This window comes from Channa argus, chromosome 1 (genome assembly GCF_033026475.1).
Source record: "Channa argus isolate prfri chromosome 1, Channa argus male v1.0, whole genome shotgun sequence".
Lineage (NCBI taxonomy): Eukaryota > Metazoa > Chordata > Actinopteri > Anabantiformes > Channidae > Channa > Channa argus.
The window spans coordinates 34,003,126-34,026,661 of NC_090197.1; the positions used below are offsets into that span (position 1 = coordinate 34,003,126).

Below are 23,536 nucleotides of genomic sequence, written 5' to 3' on the forward strand. Positions count from 1 at the left end.
TTGTCATTTGATATTCTGTTGAAGGGGCTTTCTTGTTAAAGTAATCAATGAATTAACTTACTATTTGAAATGTGTGCTAGGCTTTTAGCACAATGTAGGGAATCCTGCAATCTAAAACTAGTTTAAAATAACTTTGTTAGCAGCTGGCTGTGATGCATATTAAGCAAATGAGGATGCAAGTCTGTGCTTCTCCACCAAAGGGCGATATAAGCCTGTTTATAACTTAGGGAGGTGAGCTTGGCACTATATGATTTGTCAAATTAAAATGTGGTGAAATACATCCAGATTCTATTAGAATGCTTTTATGTTTAACCCTTTTTAGAACTTAAAACTGAATAATTTTCAATCTAAATAATTTTCCTTTTGTGTGACATAAACCTCATGTCACTTCTGATTTCTCAGAATTATATCTGACAGTGTTGTAATGTATCAAGATGTAGGTATATTTGTCCTCTTTTTTTGTGCTGCCACTTGGGCTCATTCAATTATTGTGCATGGATACAGAAACAAACAGTAACATGAGCTCAATGAAATAGAAAGCAAATATGTGCATGTGAGTCAAATGATTTTGCATAAAAAGATAAGCAATTGATGCAGGATTTTTTCTTTTTCTTGAACACAGTTTCAGGCTACACCACAGCCACTTCCTCTGCTGTGAAGCCACTGGTTGCCGGTCTTTACTGGAAACCAGTAGCTCTGACTAAAAACCCCACAGTAGTAGTGTACAGTGCATTTGTGGCAGTTGTTAGTTACCAACATATTGCACAGTGTGAGACACTTAACTACTCACTGGCATGTACATACAAACTATCACACATCCTCCATCAACCCAGCTGCACTCTGTGGTACCATTTTACTGGAAGCCAGTCACTTTATGTGTAAACCAGCAAGGACACCCAGTTAACCTTCTTGCCACGGTCTGTGTCTAAATTAACCGTACAGTAGTGACTAGTGCAATTGACCATCAATTCAGGAAGGGCAATTTTTATTTTGAAGTCATTGCAGTTTAACAGACTGGACTGAAGATAAGAGACCAGTTCCTGTTGGTCTGACTCTTAACTGCTGTACACTGCTGTAAAAGAGAGTCCAAACTGCCACAAACACTTTGCAGCAAACAAACTGTCATTCCTGCTGTGATGGGCCTAGAGAGTCAGGATTTCATTACTATCTCCATAATAAAACGGCAGTTGCAACTTCAGTCAGATACATACTTGTGAAAAGTTCAACATGTGTACTAAAAAGACATAACACATACCATAAATATCAGATGTCTGCATACATCCTGGTTCCTTTTGTTTCAACTGCAGCTTTTAAACCTCTTAACAAAACATTCTCATCCAACAGTCATGTCACTGCATATTTGCAGGCTGTTGATTATCTCTAAAATATTTCTCATCATCTGGCTCTACTTAGCAAGAACAGATGTGATCTTGACAACGTACAGAATCATCCAGAAACAACTTCTTTGACACCAGTGAGCATAAATATCTGGTAATACACAGCAGGACACAGCCCAATGCTGCGCTTAATGCTAAAAAAAAAAAGTAACCTAATGGCAGGGCAGGATACTCTCTGCAGCATCTACACATATTTCTAAGAAACAGAACAGAATGAAAATATAACACTCTACTAGCCTTGTTATAAACTGCTTGTTATAGGCACAGCATACTATACACTGCACAATACACACTAACAGATAAGATTTTACACTTGCACAATGATAAACACGTTAACTCAGGAATTGTGCAGACAAGTTAAGCTGATGAGCAGATTCTAATGTTTTTTTTTCTTTTACATTCAAATTGAAATAAATAATACAATGATTTTAAAGGATTTACACACACACACACACACAGTTTACATAATACTCTAACACAACCTTAGACACTCCTATACATAGTCACTGCTAGTCACTCCTATACATAGTCACTGACTATAGTCATGCGCAGTCTTGTAAATACTTGGCAAAGTCCTAACTGAAGCAAAATTTGGTAAAACAAATTAGGTGATTTTCATGTTTTGACTTCAGTGAAAGGATTTTGTTACTCACCAAATGTCTGGGTTTTAGAAAATAATAAAAGCCCATTGGCTAAACTAAAATATGCAACATGGCATTTGTTGAGCTCCAAACAAGGCTGTTATTAAGGCCTGAAAAAGAGTTTTTTGTTTGGTTGGTTTTGTTTTTGGTTGAAAGGGATGTCAAGTTAAAATAAAAGGCTTGACAATAAAAGAAGAGGAAGGGCTACTGTCCCTGTGCTGTGAGTGACGTATGTGTTTATGTTACCTTGCACTGTGACTTACTGTATTCTCTTATAAGCTGATTCCATTGCAGACTGAGGGAATCCTGGCAATGAACGTCTTATCACGGCTACTGCCATTCATGTGACACTGCAGCATCCTGAGGTCCTGAAGAAGAAAATAATGTTTGAAATGCAATGTTTTTTAGCGCTTATACACACAGTTAGCCCTTGTTATTTGGCAGACGTGAAGCACACATCCAGGGCAACCTATGTCTTGCCCAAGAACTCTTTGACATGTGGCCAGAGGGAAGAATGGTTTAAACAACTGACCTTTTGCTAGGTGAAGAACTGCTCCACCAACTGAGCCGCAGCTGCTCCCTCAAAGATAAAGATGCACATTTTAACCCTAATGCTAAGTATGTCAGATGAACTCAGTGGAGCATCTGGGAATCAAAGGGTGCAATTTTTCCCCCCATCAGGAAATGGTGACAACCAAACACAGAGTTGAACTAGCAATGAATACTGGACATACAATTGTCCAGATGAACAAAAACATGACTCCAAATGATTGTTAATGCTTCTCAGGAACTACTGTGTAAAAAACAATTCAAAAGTGATAAAACGTTAAAGTTGTGCAGGTAAATATACAAGCATTATTGGTTATCGAGCTTCTCGCCTAACCCTTAACCCCAAACTACTACTGCTACAAGTAACGCATATTGGCTGCTGAGGGAAAATCCATTGCTATAAAAGGGTTTTGAAAAACCACTTTACATCGGTGACTTCATCCACTGTGCTTCAGAAAGGGTCTCATGAAACTGAAATGTGGCAGAAAGCGTGGAACATGCAAAGAAATGGGACTAAAGTGAGAGCATGAAACATGGCATCATTATTAATGCATTCCTGTGTCAAATCTGATTTTCTTTGAAGACAATATATCTTTTAATCAATCTAATCAAACACACAAAAGTTAACATCATGCAGTGTGCCATGGCAGCTGTAATTCATTTGTAATTTCAGCTAAATTGGAGCTGATAAAGATTACAAATATGACAGTCAGATGACTCAAGCTAATTTCAGTAGTGCCTGAGTGATGTAAAAGCGGCCCACTCATTTGTTTTTGTCAATGCACAAATAGAAACAAGGTTAACATTGAAATGACAAGTCTGTGGTTTGCATGTCTCTGCAACATAAGAGCAGAAGTAGTGTCAAAAGATGACTGCATGGAAAGTACGACTACTGTAGTACAGTCTGCAAGCAAAGCCATCTCCTCGTGAGCAAAGTGGCCAAAGACGGAAAGAAAGATTGACATAGTTTGTTGGAGTTTTTGCTTGAGGATGGTGGTGTTGGTTAACCTAAAGATCCTCTCTAATCAATATTAATTGTCAAAATAGATCAAATCCCTATGTGAAAGGGACTGTGCTCAGAGTGACAAACCCACATAGAATGTCCTGACTCTACAGTTTCCCTCCAGTCCTTTGGGCAAGTTTCAGCTCATTTGCTGCTTTTGGTGCCATTCCTCCCAAGGTCATGAAGGTCATTTCCACCCACAACAAGCAACTGTATAAACAGCTGCATGCAACTTACCTATCCTCAAAATGGCAGACAGACAAAGTCAACCATTAGCTGGGGAGTTCAGCCAAGCGTTTAGCAGCTTATGAGCTAAATATTTCCCTGGGGAGATGGTAGAGACCAAAGGCAGAGCTACAAGGAGAGTGAGCCCCAAATAAATGAAACTAGATGAAACTCAAAATGAGATATGTTTCTTAGTTTAATGTCAAAGACTGCTTCTTATGCATAATACTGACATAAGACATCCTTCAGCAGTTCATTGTAATTCATTGTAAGAAAACACCCAGCTACAGAGATAACTACATGTACTTCTGTTTTCTGTTGTGTGGTATTCATTTGAATCTCTTCCTTCTCTTGCCCACTTCCATCTCCTTCTCAATGTTTGATAAACAACTGCTGAGTTTGCACAATACCAGAGGAAGGGTGTCTTAAATGTTTTCTCAGCCTGTGAACTGATGATCAATGAATCTGAATCCCTCTCCACCCTGAATTTTCCCTGAATGTGATGGATGAAGTTGAACTCTGAATGAACTTCATACCTTTTGACAATAACCCGTCTCTGCTTATGCCTGTGTGTTCATAGCAACATCACTTTGTGTGCATTTCCTCTTATTTGTCTGTACAGAAGCATGCAAACACTGCAACCTATAATCAGCCAGTCGCTGATTTGACTTCATTTCCATGCTCACCAGCTCACAACACAAGACCCGAGTTGGTGAGGAAATTTTTTACAGAACAAAGAGCTGACCATAGATTTTAACTTTATATCAGGGACACAAGCACAATTCTACTGTCATTTTAGTTTAGCAAAGTATAGAATCAGTTGATGGTTTAAGTCATGGCAGGAGGATTGCAAATATTTACTTTAATTATCAATTAATTTATTGATTATGATAAAAAGCCTAGTATCAAAAAAGCCCAAAGTCAAACATTTTTACTCTACTTTGATATGAAATGGGCCAAAGCAGCCAAAATTTACTTAAAAAGTGATTAAACAATTAATTACCAATCTAGATGCAGGACTTGCAGATTTTCCTCATAATTTCTTAACTTGCTTCAGGCCTACATTTGTGATCCGACATGCACCAGCATGTTAATTTGGCCAATGATCAGTTGTGCTGATGAACGGCCTAAATAGACTGCAGCCATCCCAAATACTATTAGTGACATCTGTCAATTAGGACACTAATTGTTTATTTACACTTTTACTTTTCTAGATGTATCAGCATAAGATCTGTATAAAACCAACAATTACCAAAAAATGACACCAAGTTAAATATTTAAGGAGGGTACTTGTGGGTAGAGCTGTTCTATAATTAGTTTTAGGTTAGCTAACCTGTTTAAACTGGCATTAATAGTTAAATAGCCCTTTTTGAGTTTAGTAGGATTTAAATTAATTGTGGCTGAATTCCATTTGGCTGCAAAAAGAGCATCACTGCAAAAAGAGTAGCTATATGACAATGAATACATTTTTTTTGACTGTCAGTGTATCATAGGTTCAACGTCATTTCAAAAAATATAAATCAATTTGAAAAAGAACAAAACAAAACTTCCATTCAAGTGCATGTGAAGCAGCGAGGCTGTATAGGCTCAAAATCACACAAGCATGAAAATCATAAGGAATTTTTGTGCCTGGAATCTGAATCATTTTTCCCACCACAAACTTTTCACCACTGAGCATCTGTCATAGGATTGAACAAGGGACATCCAGCACATCCATGCTGTTAACACAGACATATACATTTCGAAGGTGACATGGTAAGCTTGTTAGCAAACATTTATGTATTAGGACTCATGTTTATGTCTTGTAAACAAATTTTACATTCCTCTATTTTTCCTCTGTTTTGGCCTCTACCGACCACTGAGGAAATATCTGGCTCTTTAGCTGCAAAAAGTTCCACTGGGTTCACTGGATTCTTGCTGTGTATGTCTGTTCTTTTGGTGCTTACTAAGAATAGCTGCTTGTTGCAACCAAAAACAACTGTATGGGAGCAGTGAGAGTGAACTAAAACACAGCAAAGCATTGACCTGAAATGCTCAGGGCGACTTGACCCAGGTGATTATTCTTTGTAGGTTTGTCACTGCTGCCAGCTCCCAAACAATTATTATTATGATTATAGCAGCTTTACACAACATGCTTACATGCAGCTAACATGCTTATGGGGCTGATTGGATTGTTTTATAGCACTGACCCTTTGTAGCATTTTACATGTCCAAGAGACAATGGGCCTTTTTTCAGAGAAGACAATTTGATATGTGACAGTAAGAAAAGCAAGACATAAACAGCAATAACAGTGGCTGAATCCCACCGCAGCATCCAGGGTATCGTTCATGCTTTCTCACTTTTGCTTGACTGAGTGACTTTTGTTAGTGGTAACACCACTTTTCCTACTGTGACAAGTCAAAAATAAAAAAAAAGGTTGTGTCATTTCTTATTTTAGGTCACACAGTGGAGGTTTGCACCCCCCTCCTCCCAACCACATTCCGAAGTGTAAACGTGCAAGATACTATACCCCTAACAGCCCATTACTATCACCAGCGGTGCAGTGCCGGTCCCACGTAAAAACGGTGCCAAATCAACATGCTGACAAACAATCCGCTATGGTGAACTCACAGGATAAGCCAAAAGGACAAAAAGAAAAAAAAAAAAGAAAGAAAAACAAAAACACTTTTTTAGAGATACAGGGCCTCCTAGTGAAATTTTATGAAGGCAACAAAAATGATGATTGCAAAATTATGATTTCAGTATGGAAGAATGATTATAAATTACATCTTTATATGAAGTACATAGCACAGTAAAATTGCTGTTTTAACCAAATGCCAATATATGTTAAAACTCTTTAACCAACTGTGTGCCCAGTGCATCACAGCTGGCTTGGCATAATGTAATTCAGGAGGAGCAGCAAGGCTGGAACATGGCTTGCCAATTTACAAGTATTTTACATGTAATCTGTAATCTTGTGTCAGTGCCAAAAACGTGTGATATCAGTAAACATCATGCAAAGTGTTCACGTGTGTGTTTAGTTTCTTCCTGCTAAGGATCATGCTTAGGGATGCAAAATGGTGCAAGTGACAAGAGGAAGCTTGTGCTGCTGAGAACAGTAGGAAGCAGAATAAGGAAATGACTAAACTGCTGCCTGTATGAAATGCATGCACATACACGGAAAAAGAGAGAGAAAACACCACATGATCTCAAAGAACAAGCTTCTTTAAATAAAGGTTGTATAAATATAACAGAAACACACACTTACATTTTCTCTCTCTCCCTCGCTCTCACTCTCACACACACACACACACACACACACACACACACACACACACACACACACACACACACTCTTCCTCTGTCTCTCAAATGCACTCACTCAATATTCAGTTCATATCCGGGTTGGCAGCTCTATACTTCTGAGACTCCAGCCACATGAATGGGGGAACAGGGACAGGGAAACCCCTGTCACTCATTATGAAACTAACACACACTATACAATGTTGCATCTACTTCTTTACTTTTATGGTGTCCAAATTGTGGGGAAATGAGGTGGTGTCATGACAATGGGCAAAAAGAAAATATTAGTTTGTAAGATAGAGAGTAACAGTTTCTTCAAATATTAAAAGGTCCTGCACTCTAAAAACTAAGCCGTAGTAAAAATAAGAGCAAAGTCTGTGCTAAATACTGAAACTATTTCTTTGCTATTGAGGTGATAAATTCACGTACTGTTGGAAATTTAGACATCTCATTAACCACATTAACTGTAATTGTAGCATCTGCTTTATGACAAACTAAATACAATAATGATGGGTTGATCTTGCACAATGACCCTTTTGTTTTGTCAACCAAGTTCTACAGATCCTGTGAATTTGCAAAACAAAACAAGGTCTGATGAGCAAAGATAGTTTTTTATTTTGTTTTTTTAATCCTGAACATTGTGGTTAGTGGCTACATGTCAAATGCCCAAAAGACAGCGAACCCCAAAGCTACATACTACATAAGCAGAACATTGACCATTTTATGTTTCACCGTCGTTAAGTTGTAGTTTCTGTCAAACCCATGAGTTATGGGACTGATTCTGTAAGTGCTGCAGCACACAGCTGATTGGGTTTACCATAACAACTAAAACAGTTATTTCTCATTTTATATAGTTTCAAAGCGCACACTTTGTGGTTTTAAGTCTTCGTTTGGGGGCATGAGCAATTGTCTCGTTTCCGACAACATTCGAATGCAGCATCACCAATTCCCCTGTTCCCTGGCTTCCCTGAGTTTGTCTTCATAGAGTAAAGTGACGCCCACAGCATTCTGGTAAGACTCCTTCCAGGAGGAGACGCTCACCAGCCAAACTTCGCACGCTGATAAGGATCCGACTATAAAAAGATCCGCCAAGTTTCACGCCAGTCAATGTTTTCTGCGGGCTGATAGTAATTACCAGGTGCCGCGCGTCATTTGTGTTTTCATGACTACGTTGCACAGGAGGATTAGGCGGACAGGGTGCAACCAAGTCAGAGAAAACCGTTTCAGGTCAAGTCATTCAATAACTTTTTTAAAAAATACAAAAGGAAGAGGAAGGCCGGGTTACTATCTCTGTCTGACACCGCATACTTCCTTTTATCTCTGCACAAACCGCCCATTACGCATGAGTGCGCTTTGCACGGCCCTAAAACCTCTGTGAACTTTTCAAAATGACAATTTAAGTGCAAAAAAAAAAAACTGAAATGTCGTTGAAATGTTGCACAAAATTGAACCTCGGCGAATACAGAGTTGCACCACGTTCACAAACTGCTTCCTCATTTGGATTCTGAAGGGAGAACAGCTGAGAAGTGGAGGTCGTATCTGAGAATTGCTTTGCGTTAAATGAATAAAAGAAAATTAACTGACGGACTTACCCCACATCACTGGCCACATCAGTTTGCACGCCTTTTCTTTCAGTTTTTTTTTTCTTTGCTCAGCCAACATTTGCGAGGCGCGCCTCTGCACCAATTTGACCTGACACACATTGTTTCACTTTCAGACTTTTACACTGCGGAATAAAAATCATCGTGAACGCACAGCAAACCATGTGCGACATGTCTGCCCCTCTGTCTCTACCCGCTAACTTTCTTAATTGCTGCACCAGTGTTGTCCCTTGCAGCTCCACCATTCATACTGAGGCAGCTGAAAGACTTGCAGTGCAATACATTTTGGTAGTTTTGGTCACACCCACCAGTCCCTCCCTCCCTACTAAACCAGGACAAACCTCATTATGAATGGACTTTTTCTTCTGTCAAACTGGATCACACAAAGAGAGACGTAATGTTAGGCTGCACAGACGCACTCACTCATTTTAAAACAATGGGTGGAAGGTACAAACACATTTGATCACTACAGAACAATGGGCATTAGACAAAATTCTTTTGTCATGAGTTTTCTTAAACATACATTTCCCTATCTGAAGCACTTAAACGTATTCTGTTGGAACATGTTTCCAAAGGAGAACTTACCTAGTTTCACAAACACACATCCGCTTTCCACTGACATCCACAGGTTTCCAATGTGGTGTGCGTCCACAATGTAGATAGTGTGTGAGTGGTGATTTGATTTAACTAGAAGTAGTAGAAATACACAGTCACTATTCAAGTACAAAATGCAATTATTTGCAACTTTATGTGAAACATGAATGTCACGGCTGGTTAAGTTTGACTAGATTTTAATCAATACAATAGTTCATTAAGAGGCCACATCTGCAAAAAAAGTAACTAAAGCTATAAAATAAATGTAGTCTAATAGAGGTACAAGATCTTTCTCGGAATAATAGTGAAGTAAAAGTAGCCTTAAATGTAAGTACTGCAAAACTGTAATTAATTTCAGTATTTGAGTAAATGTATTTAGTTACTTTCCACCTGTGGATCTTACTAATGTTAGTTGATAACATGCTCAGAGCAGGGATGCTAACATGCTGAACTTTAGCTTGTATTTGTTTAACCATCGTAGTTCGTGTAGTAGGATGCTGTTAATCACACACAAAGTACAGCTGAGGTTGGTGAGGTGGTCAGTTTTCAAGGCGTTTAGTCATAAACTAAAGTACGGGACAAAGTAATGTTCTGACCTGGTGGTGGCACTACTGGAATAATGACCTTCTATCACCTAGCAGCTGAGACAATTCAGTCTGGACCAAAGAAGTACACCCTCAGTCAATCTCTACAGTAGAGGATCATGCTTTAAAACATGTAAACTAAATATCAATCGATAAGTGAAAAGTTTAACTACAACTGGTTTTCTTGTTTTCACTGTAACAGTAGAAGCAGTGTACATCAACAATAAGTAGGCGTATGAAATATGTTACCAGTAGGTGGGTGCTGCAGGTGTGCTTTGACCAACTAGCTTCAAGATTTAGTTTATTGCTGCAGAAACAAACCATAATATATTCCTAAATAATGCTGTGGAAGCAATAAAACATCCATTCAATAAGAATCCCCATTAGCCACATCCGCCCCCTTCACTTCTCCAAAGCTAAATACATTAACGATGTAAGACAATATGGAGATATATTAAAAACTGTCAAGCATAAAAAACCAGGGAAATTCAGCAAATTTTCATTAACACACACTCATAGAGGAAGTAAAAGCAGAAGTTGTGGCAAAGGCTGGGGTGACTTCCCTGCAGCTTGTTTCATTTACCTCTTGATGCCTTGCTCAAAAGTAGACTCAGGCTATTAATAAAGGGGAATCAGTGTCCTTTTCATTGCAATTCATGTTGGGAGCCACTGACAGTAAATATTTTAAATGCAAGTCTCAGTTTGGTGGATATGATCAAATACTTTTGTAAACACCCACTTCTTGTATTTGCCTAAGTCAACTGAGGTGAGCCCTGCCTTGTTTCTGCATAAACGCTGAGAAACTTCCTGTTAGGTTTCACGTAATTTCTCCCTAAAGGGAAACCTGCGTGGAAACACTGGATGTGACGCAACCATGGCCTGTAGTTTCGATCGGCTGGAGAAAAGTGGACGTTAAATGAAGAAAGACATGATGCTGGTGATATTACCTACTGTACACAAAAAGACAAGACACCTCCCACCTCTCCTATACAGGACCCCAGAGACACAAAACTGCTGCGGCATTTATAGCCATGCTGTGTCTTTTTGGGGTCATTTTGTGGTTATCTTTCATCGTGTCACCTTTCAATCATTTCATTTCTGCCCACTTTCTGTATTTTTTAAAAAAATTTTTTGGTCTGTTTGGGTTGTTCTTTGAATTGCTAACAAGAAATACAGAAATAACACTCACTTCATTCAGAGGCTCTGATTCAGACCTCTTGGGCATCTGGGTCTGTGCCTGTTAAGCCCATTCAGTACTTCATCCCTGACTGTACACCGCAAGGGGTTGCAAGATAACAGGAAAAGTAGGAAGTAAAAAGTATGTTTATTTTCTTGAAATCTGAATCTCTCAAGTATTTTCTCCCTGACTGAGGATTGCATCTCACCCGTAGGTCGCTTTGAATAAAAGCATCTGCCAAGTCAATACATGTAAATGAATTACTGTATTTTACTTCTTGTTGAGCTTCATATCTAAAATTTTAAATAGAAACAAACACCAGTGAAAGTTTAAACATTGAGAGGGTTGCCCGTTTTAAAAAGAAAAAAAAAATCTTTACTATGCCTGATGGGAAACTAAATGAGCCTACCAGGCACAGGCCTAAGGGCACAAAGAAGCGCAAAGCGACACAAAGCGACAAAAAACAACAACTAACAAAACACACAAATTACCAAAGAAAACACGTCTTTCAGTTTGGTATGGGTAGGGAGAATTTACCTTTCCATGTTTCTATATTAACTACTTCTATATTTCTATATTGCACAAGAATGCGTCTCCGTGGAGGCTTCTGGTTCTATTAAGAACCTCCTGTCGCAGTCCTCTGACTCTGTGTCAAAGTGTCCTTTGTTAAATTGTTTAAGAGTTAAAACTAAATCCACACCAATAACTCATGTTGCTGTGTGTAAAGCTAAGACACGGGGTTCGAGGGCGTGTTCACTGTGACACGCTTAGATTGGCGTATTGTGGAAACAAACAACAGGATTTTTTTTTCCTGGAGGCTGTGCTCTTTTTCCCACAGACAGACATTACATTACAAACACTGGACTCAGTCAAGGTTGTTGGTTTCCCAACACATGCCTCAGAGCAGTCTGGGACAAATCACAAATCCCACATTATTACACAATCATGTATTTTCTTAGACTTTTGAATCTGACCCACAATTGAAATGAATCACCAGTATTATAAGTTGATCTACTGAAAGAAAATGTTAACAGAGACAGATCACACGCCTAATACTGACAAATAGTGTAACAAGTATTGTATAGTACTCCATACTTTTTTGTTACTTCTTGCTAAACTGGAAGGACGTATGCTCTGTTTTCAGCAAAAAGCATTTCTAATACTGCAAAAAAATTATATATATATATATATGCTGATCAGTTCTTTGATTACTCCAAGAGTCAATGTGGGTTTTTGTCTGAGCTTGTGTTCACATGGCTACCGGCTACGCTCCTAATGTCTGAAAGTCAAGTGCATATTTGTATTGGTGATGCATCAGCTCCCATTCCGAATTTTGGGAGCACAAATGTTTCAGTACACATACAGTAGTTTTTGTATATCAACATATCAGTAACCAGCTTTTCGAACTGCCACCAACCATTTGATAGGGAAGGTACAGTCTAACCCAATTCAACGGGCTGTTATCAGCACATAGTCATGGTTCAGCAGGCGAAATTCTACCTTCTAGTCGGTTAAGTAGGTTCTTATCATGCAAAGTCTAATGCAGTGCTTCTTAAGGCCCCCTGCGCTGCTTGTTTTTTAACTATCCCTGACCTGCCCACTGCTGATTACCTGTCAGTCAATCAAAAACTGAAATATACCAAGAAACTTCATCTTTCCCCACTCCACCCTCACCTAAGATGGAATCTCTCAGCTTTTTGATTGACTGAACACACCTGCACAGGTAACTAGCAATGGGTATGGCATGGACAGTTGAAAAACAGGCAGGGCAGGAGGCGACGAGGACCAGGATTGGAACCTACCAGTCTCTTCCAATGTGGTGGTTCAGTTGCTTCTTATCATGTGCTTCTTATCGGTTACAAAATGAAAGCAGACAATCCTTGAAGCATTCAGCACTAAACCTACAAGTGTAGGTTTAAACAATAACATATTGGGGGATGGGTTCAGGGAAAGATCGTGATTTGAGGTAAAAATTTTACATGCAAACTTTTAATGTCAAAGTGGCAAACAAACTACTTTCTACCATTGGAAAGACCAGTATCAATGCCACTGCCACATTCAACACTTGGAATGGAAATGGCCCGAGTCACATTAGTGTATGACCATCAGCACAAACACAGTTTTCCCAAGAACAGGATTTTGACTTCTGTGTAGTCTGTATTAAGCGAGGTGAACCGTAAACACGCTCTGCTAAATACTATGTATACCATAATGTTTGGGACATGGCAACATCTTGGCCTGCTAGCTAATTGCAATGTGAATTGCTGATGGGACAAAACTTAAGCATTTCTTGCTTCATTTGTTATACAGTACTAGCCGGGGACTGCACTCTAATGTATGGTCATGTGGCTGTGTACTTTCAGGAACAGTGACAAGGTCAGCCTCACTTTTTCTGGGTGCAGCAGACGTGCCATAAGTGAGCGGTGTTATCTACTGGTATTTAGAAAGCAACAGCAAAGAAACCAACAGCAGGCCAAGCCCGTTAGTTTCACTTTCATTTTCCCATATATTGTCCCCATCTTTAATGTCAACTGCATATGAATCAGGCACATGCTCTTTTGTTTGTGTTTAGCAGTGAAAACTAAGCGATGGGACCTGAACATGTTTCATGTTAGAACAACTGTAGCTACAAACAAACTGCATCTTGTGATATTCAATAACTTGAAAAGAAATCTGTATCTGGCTTGCGCCCAAGCTTTTTGTGGGAAACAAATAGCTCATACAAGTTCAAAAAAGAGAAGTCTTTTAATCGTTTAAAGTCCCTCAGTGAAGAAGCCACCAGACACCCATGGGCTGTCCCAGTTCCTATTTGTCTCGGCCTCGCAGTTTCCTGCTTAATCTCATGTGACATTTCCCTGGAATGTTTGTTAAGACTTGTTGACTAAAACAGCACGTGCTTCCAGAAAGCCACATACACTTTATCACCCAGTTAAACACGCAGCGAGATGCTGGGTCTGCTACAAATGACAATGTGACACTGGATACCAAACAGGTGACATGCTGGCATAGTGAGAAGGTCAATAAAAGTGGCAGGAAGGGTTAATGATTATCGGATTTAATTTAAACCTGGGGCAGTCATTGAGCAACTTACCCTTGTATGTGTCTGTTATATTAATATATATATATATATATATATATATATTTGGAAATATGATTATTAATAGTGTTGGACTGAAACTGGATAGTCTGAAGACTCAAAACCTTTCTGACATTCTACAATGAACTGTGGCAGATGGGAAGTTCATTTGGCCACAGCCTAAAACACAGTGATTCAGGTGTTTGTTTGTTTTTTTTTCTTGCCTAACGCCATCAGACTAAACCATTTGAGCAATATTACACACATAGTGTTGCAAATTCTTCCTTTCACAGAGGAGATATACAAACACCCTATTTCACACACATACACCACAACCTCAAGCTTTGGGTTGACAGTTCTTTGTAAGAGCAATGTAAGATGCACATTCTAGCATGTACCTTATAAGAGTGCAGCAGCACTACCAGACTTTCATTTTACTTTACAATGCAGCATGAAGGTGACTTTCTGTTATTACCCACTACTCGAATCTCTTGCACAAATATTGTGCAAGGCCTATTGCAATGTGTATACTCTTTACAGAATCTCCATATGTATTCAACATCTCATTTTACTTTGGTTGTTTTATTTTTCTTTCTACTGGCTTGCAGTAACATGCATTTCAGTTGACTGCTAGTAAATAAAATGATGGCATCAAACTAAAATACTAATACTTCACCGGCTCCAACATCTCACGTGAGTCTTGCCATTTTCTCTGTTGTTTATCACTGTAATAGAATTACCTTTCGATTTCTTTTCGATGTGCTGTACAGGCAACACAAAGACGTATTGGGGGGCCTTGGGAAAGTTACAAAAGCAAATAATGGTTTCTTTTATCAAGAAATGCCCGTTTGCTAAAGCCCTCGCAAAGTAGTTGGTTATCGTATTTCTCTGCAATATTATTACTAAATAAACACAAATAACAAGTTCATCATTGGCAGTGTAAGAAAAAGTACAACAAAAACTCACAAACCAAAACAGTGCCAGAGAATGGTCTCAGCATTACTTGAGAAAATTAACTAATGGTGGTTTAATTTCTTTAATTGTCACTTTTATTTAGCTGTGTTCACTGTCACTGGAAACAATGTGTCAACAGTCAACCCAGTATTCAGAGCCTTGCAGTGTTAAAAAAAGGAAACATTGGTATTTAAGTGGACACAAGAATCCACCCTAGCAACCTCTGAGTAAGGATAAACACTGGGAAGTAAGTTAAAAAGACATACCAGAAATAACCTCTACCAAGGCCACATAGTCATGGTTCTGGAAGGTTTTTTTAATCTATAAAAAGTGACTGAGTCAAATCTGGTTTCTTCTTTTGGGCCTTGTCAAGCTTTAAATACAGAATAACTCTTTGTTTTATGCTTTGTTCTGCAGGAAGTGCAATAGTGTTTAAATGGGGGTGGATCAGCCATTTCAAAGTTTAACAGATGCTTCAAATCCTGTTCTTAGTCCGCCCAAACCAGGGGAATCAATCTTGGAATGAGGAAGAACAGACTTACAACCAATAGAAAGGCCTTGTAGGTCATTATAATTTGCCTTTTGTGCAGACAAACTGTGTGACACCAATGCAGAGTTTTTTCTCATGCAGTCACATACTTTAGCAGTAAATCATCCTGAGGCAGCTGAAATGTTTATTCAAACTGTAACTCTTTAGAAAACATTATCCTAATCTATGTGCAAACAAAGAACTACACTGTTTTTACTAAAGAGAGAGATGTGAGTGAGGAGCAGCTCTGTGTGTTGCAGCTCTGTGAGCAGGGTGCGGACCACTTGTTTGTTCGGATGTTTTCTATTTTCTCTGGAATGTTCTCAGAGCTGTTTGTTAAGTTGATCTGAAACTGAGCTGAACAGACAAACTACATGACGTTAGTATTTTTATACTCAGCTGGATAATAAAAATCTAACCTTTTTAATGCTTTCCAGACTGAGCAAGGGGCTCTCTCACACTGTGGGACCCTCCTCAGACAAACAACTCCACCCCTTGACACCCACCCCCACACCATGTGATGGAGCTCTAAACCTCAGTTTTGTCATATAAGTACTGATAGTGAAACAAGAAATTATTACGATGATGGATTCTGTCACTTCTATTAATCATAGATGATATTTGGTAAATAAATGTGTGCTGTACTATGAAGCCATCTAAGTTTAGCATCAAAAGATAGATATGAGGCAAGAAGTTCAGAAAATATAGCCTTTATCCAACCGTATTCTTGCAAATATCAATAGGGTCTGCTGATTGATTGACTTGACTAAAACCTTCCTTTTTTGTAGTTTTAGTACATCACTGTCTTTCAATTTGTTTCTCCTTAGGAATTTATTGTACTTGTTGTTAAGAGGACTTATCAACATAGAGCTCTCCCTTCACACTGCCCTTCAACTGTACCATATCTCTGGCCCACGGTCTACAAATCTCATAGGACAGATAAGCATCGGCCTGAGAAATTCTCAGTTATATGAGCCGATGTTTCCACCATCAGATAGTTGGAGGCATTTCTGCTACGTTGGCAGGAAAGTCCCACAGTCCTTGGTCTCAAGAGTTGTTGGCTACACACAATTTTAACATTCACCTGAATGAGAAAAGCATCACATGACTGTGCAAAATGTACCACAGAAAACAACCCGACACTGTGGATAGTATCTGATTTCAATTGCGGGTATTTATGTTCTCACAATCTGTGATCATACTATTCCTGCTGACTGTATTTCTTAAAATGTTTGACAACTTCGATTCATTTCTCGTTGTCCACCTCACACATACACTAACAGATACTCAGCTGGTAGTTTTTTAAATCTTTGTTAACAGTCACATCATACACAGGCTCTGCGCACAACAGACCTGTCCAGTAATTCATCCATGGTGTCTTTTCAATTGTTCAAAAACTTTTCAATGATCAAACTGGTTTTCGAAGCATGCAATTCCACCAGCCAACCTTTTTCCATTAAACACACAAGTTGAGTAAACTGTGCCTTTCTGTGGAGGACAGAAAATACCAATGAAAGATTAGGGGATTTCTTTCATGTGGGGAACCACCCCAAACAAACCCACAAACCATTTTGATCCTTGACCAACTTCAAACGTCCATCATTTTGACCAAGGGGGTGCAACACTGCCACCACAACAATGAGATCTGTGTTAAATGAAAAAGGCAGAATGGACAATGACGTACACAGGCTGTGCTGTTGTAGACAATGAGAAGATACAGACAAATCGAATGCAGTTCTCTTATTGGAAGACTTTAGCTCTTTTTGTCAGAAACCATCTTCTGCCCAATGGACGTATGACACAGAATAAACCACAGTATCCTTGGAGTTTGCAGGTATTTTTTTATTTTATTGTTTTCCATCAGTCTTTTCCTCATATAGCAGTAGCCTGGGCTCAGAAGAGTCTACACAGGTTTCATGGTCACGGGTACAACTCGATTAATTTAGTATGGACCAGTTGTTTCTGTTCTCGTTTAGTGGTGAAGAAACATTTCCATTCTGGATTTGTTGCACCACAAAAAGGGCACATGTACTGCATCAGTATTGCAGCGTAGATTTTCTGTATACTGTAAAATACAAAACAACTAAGTAAACATATTATTATATTAGAAATATCTAGTATTAGTTATTTCATTTTTGTAGCTGAAAAAGAAACATGGTCTGCATTTAACAACCTGCTCTCCTCAGATTCAGAGTAGGTACGCCCCAGATGCAAGTTGTCTAATGGTCACAGTCCCACTTGCTGTCCACACCTACAGTTAGAAATCAGCCATCTGTCCTACCTGTGCTTGCACTGGGAACGTAACACTAATAACAGCATCTCTTAGCAGCTACTAGTCAGCTTACTACTCCTAAGCATCAAAATGCTTGCAGAGGGAAGCATGTATGTGGTCCAGATGTAGAGCCCACCAGGATGGGTAGCAGCCTCAGCAGGTCTCTGAGAGGGATGCCAAGTTGGCTGCTACGGGACAATAAATCGCCAAGTGAGCTGCATCCTGCAAGAGAATAAAACATAACGGTCACATGTGACGAGAGTAGTAAGTGGTATCAAAATGATCTTCAGTTGTTTGTATTGATAATTATAAATAGGATGTTATTCATTTAAAATTTAGGTACAGGAGATTTAATTGTTTTCATTCATGAAAGAAAGTCAACCGATGGAAGAAGTGAAGTATTCTAGTTGTTAACAATGCCACACTTTCTAATTGAAATTTCCCTGTTAATGATTAACGTTGTGCTAAGTTTAGCATTTTTGTGAAATGATGTGTTTACTTCTCTAGGCCTGAAACAATGATTTAACTGAAACCATCTGAGAATTATTGAGAGAAAAGGTCTCTGTTAAAACGGCTGTTTATCTGAGACCTCCTACACTGATTTTATGAAGGATAACAAGCAATAAAAAGTTGAGAGCAACTGGTTTAATGTTCAATAACGCGATAAAACCTTAATCTAAAAAGAAACTTGTATCTGCAGCTGTCAGATAAATGTTGTGGTGTAAGGAATGCAATATTTCTGACTGAAATGCAGCAATATATAGCAGCAGAAAACCTTTATACTATAACAGTACAACTATGCTCAAGTGTAATATAGTACTTCAGAATGGCACTAAAATATAATACTCAAAGTGCATACTTTCCAGTAATGACAGAGAATACAGGAATGCATAAGAGGTGCCACTTCCTACTGTACAACAGTGTACTCAGTGTTTACATGCAAATATGTACACAGGCGAAGCTGTGCAGTTCAGTGTGACTGTGTGTTTGTCTTACCCTCCAGTTGTGTGTGTGTATTCCTGAGGCAGGGGATGGAGCGGTACACCAGGAAGCAGGCCAACATGATGGACTGGGTGTCCTTAGGGAGTATCTCACTCCTCATATAGGACCTCAACGCTGAGCTGTTGTCTGGAGAACACACACGTGGCACATATTTTTTATTTATGCTACACTAACATCGACTTCTGAGTAAGCCAAAGGGCACTTAGAGTAGAGGAAAAGAAACAACAACTATAAATCTACCAATACCAAATCATTCATGGGTGAGTTCCAGAGAACAGTAACATTCCTGATGCTTGAAGTCAAGAGTCAGTTTTCCTTTGAAACATCTTCCAGAGCCAAGAAGCTTTATAAAACATGAAAGTGAAGGTATGTTTGGGCGGTTTCCATGATTGCGTCTCGTCAAACTACTTCATCTGTTTCCCACGGCTCTCAGTGTGAATTTACTAAATGTAAAAATGCGTGTCTGCGTCTGTGTGTGTGCGCGCTGGCTGGCTGGCTTGTATGCGTGGGCACATGCACATGCATACAAGCCAGCAATGGAATGTGTGTTTGTTTGAGTGTATACACAGCCTGTTTGACGTATAAACTATGACATTAAAGTGCTACACCCTGAACAGTAAAACAAGCTGAAACACATCCAGCCTGTAAAATACCCAATCAGTGACAAAGCTGCTCAACAGGGCAAAAATTAACTTTCTGACGGCTACCGTCTAGGTTAAAAGTTTAAGTAAATGAAATTATTCATATCCTCGATATTTGAAAATAGTTCTATCTGTCCATCAAGTTAGTAATTTAACAGTATATGAATGATGACCACAAATGCAGTTAAGGGCACAAGAGGGGCTTTTAGAGTGAAACCAGCTTAACAGCTAAATTTCTAATGTTCAAATTCAAGGTTGTACTTTATAATAGAGATCCAGATTTCTCCTGTTGATTTGATGACTGGATTGTGTACGTGCTTACATTCACTTTGTAATGACAGTGACATTAAGGACAACACACACACACACACCTTTGAGCCAGCTATCCAATGCAAGATCCACCATGTTCTTCATGACTGGCAGAAACTCTGAGATGAGAAGGGCATCGTGGCGGTTAGCAGGACCACGCAGCACCCTGCTGTCCCACAACTCCACCACCAGACGCAGTTGCCACACAGGGAAAGTTTGCAGCACGTCACCCCGACACAGAGCACCTACCGCCTGACAGACATCAGTGAGGACATAGGTCAAAATAACCGCCATCTTTAAAAATAAGGTACAGCCAGAGGATTTTTCCACTCTACCTGCAACATTAAGTTTGAATCTGTTAATGTATCAGTCGTAGATTATTGGATATATATAATTTTGGTGGTGATTCTGATTGGGTTTCTGCAAATTTAGGGCTGTAAAGCTGAATGTTATGAAGAAGTACATTACATACTTTAGATTTCACAATGTATCTATTATAACGTATACACATGTTCACATAGGTAAAATAATATCCTGCAGTTTACTAAATTTGCATATCATACACATTTCCACAAATTGTTCAACAAAACCCAGTTTTAAAATTCTATTTCCATGTTGCCAATGGTTGAGTTGATTTCACTAACGAAATCTTGGCTTGTTTACCCTTAAACTAGCTTATTATAGATTATCTGTCAGACTGAACATTTCAATTCACTGCATGTATGTATTGTAGCATTTGAATCATTGTTGCTCTGTAATGTAACAGCCAATGCTAAAAGAGTGTAATTTCTGCAGCCTACACACAACAAACTGTTTAGGTGTTACCTGCTCAATAGCGATGTACGTGGGCAGCATCTCTGGACACTCCTGCGTCACACATTCATATAGCATGGCAGAGAACAAAACCAGAGTATCCTCGGTCTGTAAAATTACAATACAAAGGTTGAGTGTGTGCATAAAAACACAAACAAGTTGGTGCACTGCAGAAAATTCTAATAGACTAGATTTTTCCATGACATGAAATGAAAACTGAAATACTTTCTCCATAACTCTTTAGGTTTATTTAATTTTGTCAAGACGTCTAGTGACTAACATCTAAAACCTTTTTTGCAGAAGAGGGCAGTGTCTAAGCAAGAGTGTGTATTTTCTGTAGTTTCTGGCATTTACAGTAAATATAAAGTTTTCTAAAAAAATCACTCTGAACAAAAATAAAGACAAACAATCCAGAAGATCTCGTAAGTACAACTGTAGAACTCAATCCCCATGGACTGGACTGTCAAACAGGAAAACCATCAAATCTTGTTTATTACTCTACAGACACATGAAGCTGAGGTGTAATAATAGTTTAAAAAGTTGTACAAACTAAATAAAATACTTTCGAGGCCATGTAGTCATTCTCACAAACCATTTAAAACCATGAGAAATATGGAGCCTGTACATTAAGATCTACAAACAGAGTTATTTCACACTACATTACAAAACCAGACAGCAACAAAACCTACGATATCTTCCATTAAAATACCAAGTGTTTACATTTCATGAACAAGAAAGGGTAGAACAAACAGGGGAGGCAGAGCTAGCGAGAGACTCCTAAAACACATTAACACTAAAGAAATTTTAGCTGTTGTCATTAAATTCAATTACAGAAGGTTACGCTACAAAATGACAAATTTTGTTCTGTTTCGCTGTACAAAAAGAATCCACCAATTTCTCTGCTATCTAAACAAATGAACCGAAGCTGTGATGATGCAGCCTTTTTTTCTCAGAAAACATCTTCTACCATCTATTCAAATTCTTAAAATGAACCTGTGTTTGACAGGTATTTTATTTATAAATTGCTCTACGTCAGACATGGAGAAAATGTGTCATTTTTCAGCATAGCTTGCTGCTCGGAAAGTGCTACTCATCTGTTAGCTGGCCTGGTAGCTCAATGGGTGGCACAGCAGGATGGGATTCAGAAGTCTGCAGGATCAAATCCCAGCCTACCCTCCAGGTGTCTCCCTGACCAAGACACTCAGCGCTAGTTAGCCACTGCTCCCCACAGGGGGATGGGTTAAATGCAGAGAAAAAATTTCATTGTAACATGTATGTGCTTAATGACAAAAAAAGGTTGTTCATTTCGTCTTCTTTAGTTTTTACCCATTCAAAGGGAATGGTGATGACAATTTCAGTCTGTCAATCCACACTCAAATACTTTAACCACTGTTGGTTGGATTTGTGCGCTCTTGGCTTTTGCTCTACAGTCATTAAGAGACAAGAATCCATATTCCCAAGAGAAATGTTTAAACTGTAGGACTCAATCCAGTGTTCCAATTTCAGGGAAGAAGAGTGTAATAACTTAAGTGAGGATTTTCTGACCTTTCGTTAAGTTTTTATAATGTTTCAATATTCTGTCAAAGGTTAGCATGCTTAAACACTTTACCTTCCAAAAACCATGTTAGCATCCCCACTTTAAGGTGTCAGTTCAGTTTAATATCTACAGTATATCACTGTACACAAACAAGTCTGGTAAACAGTTCAAACTTGAATATTATTACACTGGCATAGACAAATGAGGAATTAAAATCTGTAATTATATTTCTCTGGAAGTTTTAAAATGTTAGAGTATTACCAGTATTATCATTTTTGACTGGAGATGAAAAACGAATAAATAATAACGCAAAGCTAAAATAGGATATGTACAGTTAGCAGGAATGCAGGTTGCATGTACTGCAAATATGTTAATGTGGTTCAGGGAAGTTTCTACAGTGACAGCTCAACAAGCCACTCTGAACATTTTTTTTTGTCACGAGTATGAATTCCTGCTCAGTTTCTCTTATGCCACATTCAGTGACATTTATTTTAAGTTTCAGGAAGTTAAAAAGTGAGTTCTTCCTAGTTGTTGTTTACAATACTGCAGCAAAGCATGTAAAATATGTTCTAGCTATACAGTATAATTCCCTGATAGCTGAGAACAGTCACTGAAAATTCTTCACTGTTTTCCTGCCTGTAATAATCTTATAACAAAACCTATGCTTTTATGGAAATTATTAGCCAGTTGCACTTGATGTTAGGTTAACTTGTTTGCTAAGTGGCGATTCGCTGCATTAAAAAAGGCTGCGCCACAAAAGCAAACTCGCTTTTAAACTTCTCTAGAGATATTAGTAAATTTTGTCAAGCCTGCAGGTTGCCATTTCTCAATTCTGATTTGTGGCTAACCCAATATGGACCTGTCATAGGGAGACAAATAGGAGGAGAGTGGCGATTTAGGTTAAATAAATTATAACTCATTCCTGAAGGGGGAACCAATCGGATGAACAGCAGAGAGCAGAATTCAGTTACAGTCTGCATATTCACTTATTTTTATTACCTTAAATATAAACATTTCGCAGTTAGCATTTGTAAAGCTAGGACAATACATTCCTCAACGTCAGTTGGGCTGACAACCGACTCCGTCAGTTGTTTTTAGGGCTTTAAAATTACTGAAAGGAAATGCTGTTAAAGAGCAAACTTGGCTTTAGAGGGGATCCACATCAATTTCTGTGTTTTAAAACTCACAGGTTTCATTTCTTCAGACGTTTTACAGAAGAACTCAGCAAAGGAGACCAAGGCAGGTTCGGAGGTGAAAGCAGATATGGTTTCAGGCTGTAAAAAAAACAAAAAATAAAAAACACTGGAAATTATATAGATTAACCAACACAACTAAATGGGTAAAGATAC

General features: G+C 38.7%; 2 protein-coding genes and 1 long non-coding RNA gene across 9 annotated transcripts in view; 1 reads left to right on the top strand and 2 right to left on the bottom strand.

Moving 5' to 3' along the window:
* The window catches only part of LOC137132141 (uncharacterized), a 78,720-nt gene extending 69,760 nt beyond the window's left edge, over positions 1 to 8,960 (bottom strand). Inside the window, exons 1-2 of one of the 2 annotated variants that reach the window (XR_010915075.1) lie at positions 8,691 to 8,960; positions 2,302 to 2,406 (exon numbers count right to left, since the gene is read on the bottom strand). This is a non-coding gene — a long non-coding RNA (uncharacterized lncRNA). The remainder of the gene's footprint in view (positions 1 to 2,301; positions 2,407 to 8,690) is intronic. The other variant, XR_010915074.1, reaches the window with a different exon arrangement.
* pank1a (pantothenate kinase 1a) overlaps positions 1 to 23,536 on the top strand; it is a 283,668-nt gene that overhangs the window by 189,039 nt on the left and 71,093 nt on the right. The gene's annotated exons all lie outside the window — the stretch shown is intronic.
* Positions 17,479 to 23,536, bottom strand: part of anapc1 (anaphase promoting complex subunit 1) — a 48,542-nt gene continuing 42,484 nt past the window's right edge. For 4 of the 6 annotated variants that reach the window (XM_067514311.1, XM_067514303.1, XM_067514350.1 and 1 more), the window contains exons 49-53: positions 23,375 to 23,461; positions 20,663 to 20,758; positions 19,900 to 20,089; positions 18,882 to 19,013; positions 17,479 to 18,107 (exon numbers count right to left, since the gene is read on the bottom strand). In XM_067514311.1, coding sequence (XP_067370412.1) covers positions 17,971 to 18,107; positions 18,882 to 19,013; positions 19,900 to 20,089; positions 20,663 to 20,758; positions 23,375 to 23,461 — 642 coding nt within the window. In that variant the 3' untranslated portion in view covers positions 17,479 to 17,970. The other 2 variants (XM_067514331.1, XM_067514341.1) reach the window with 2 other exon arrangements.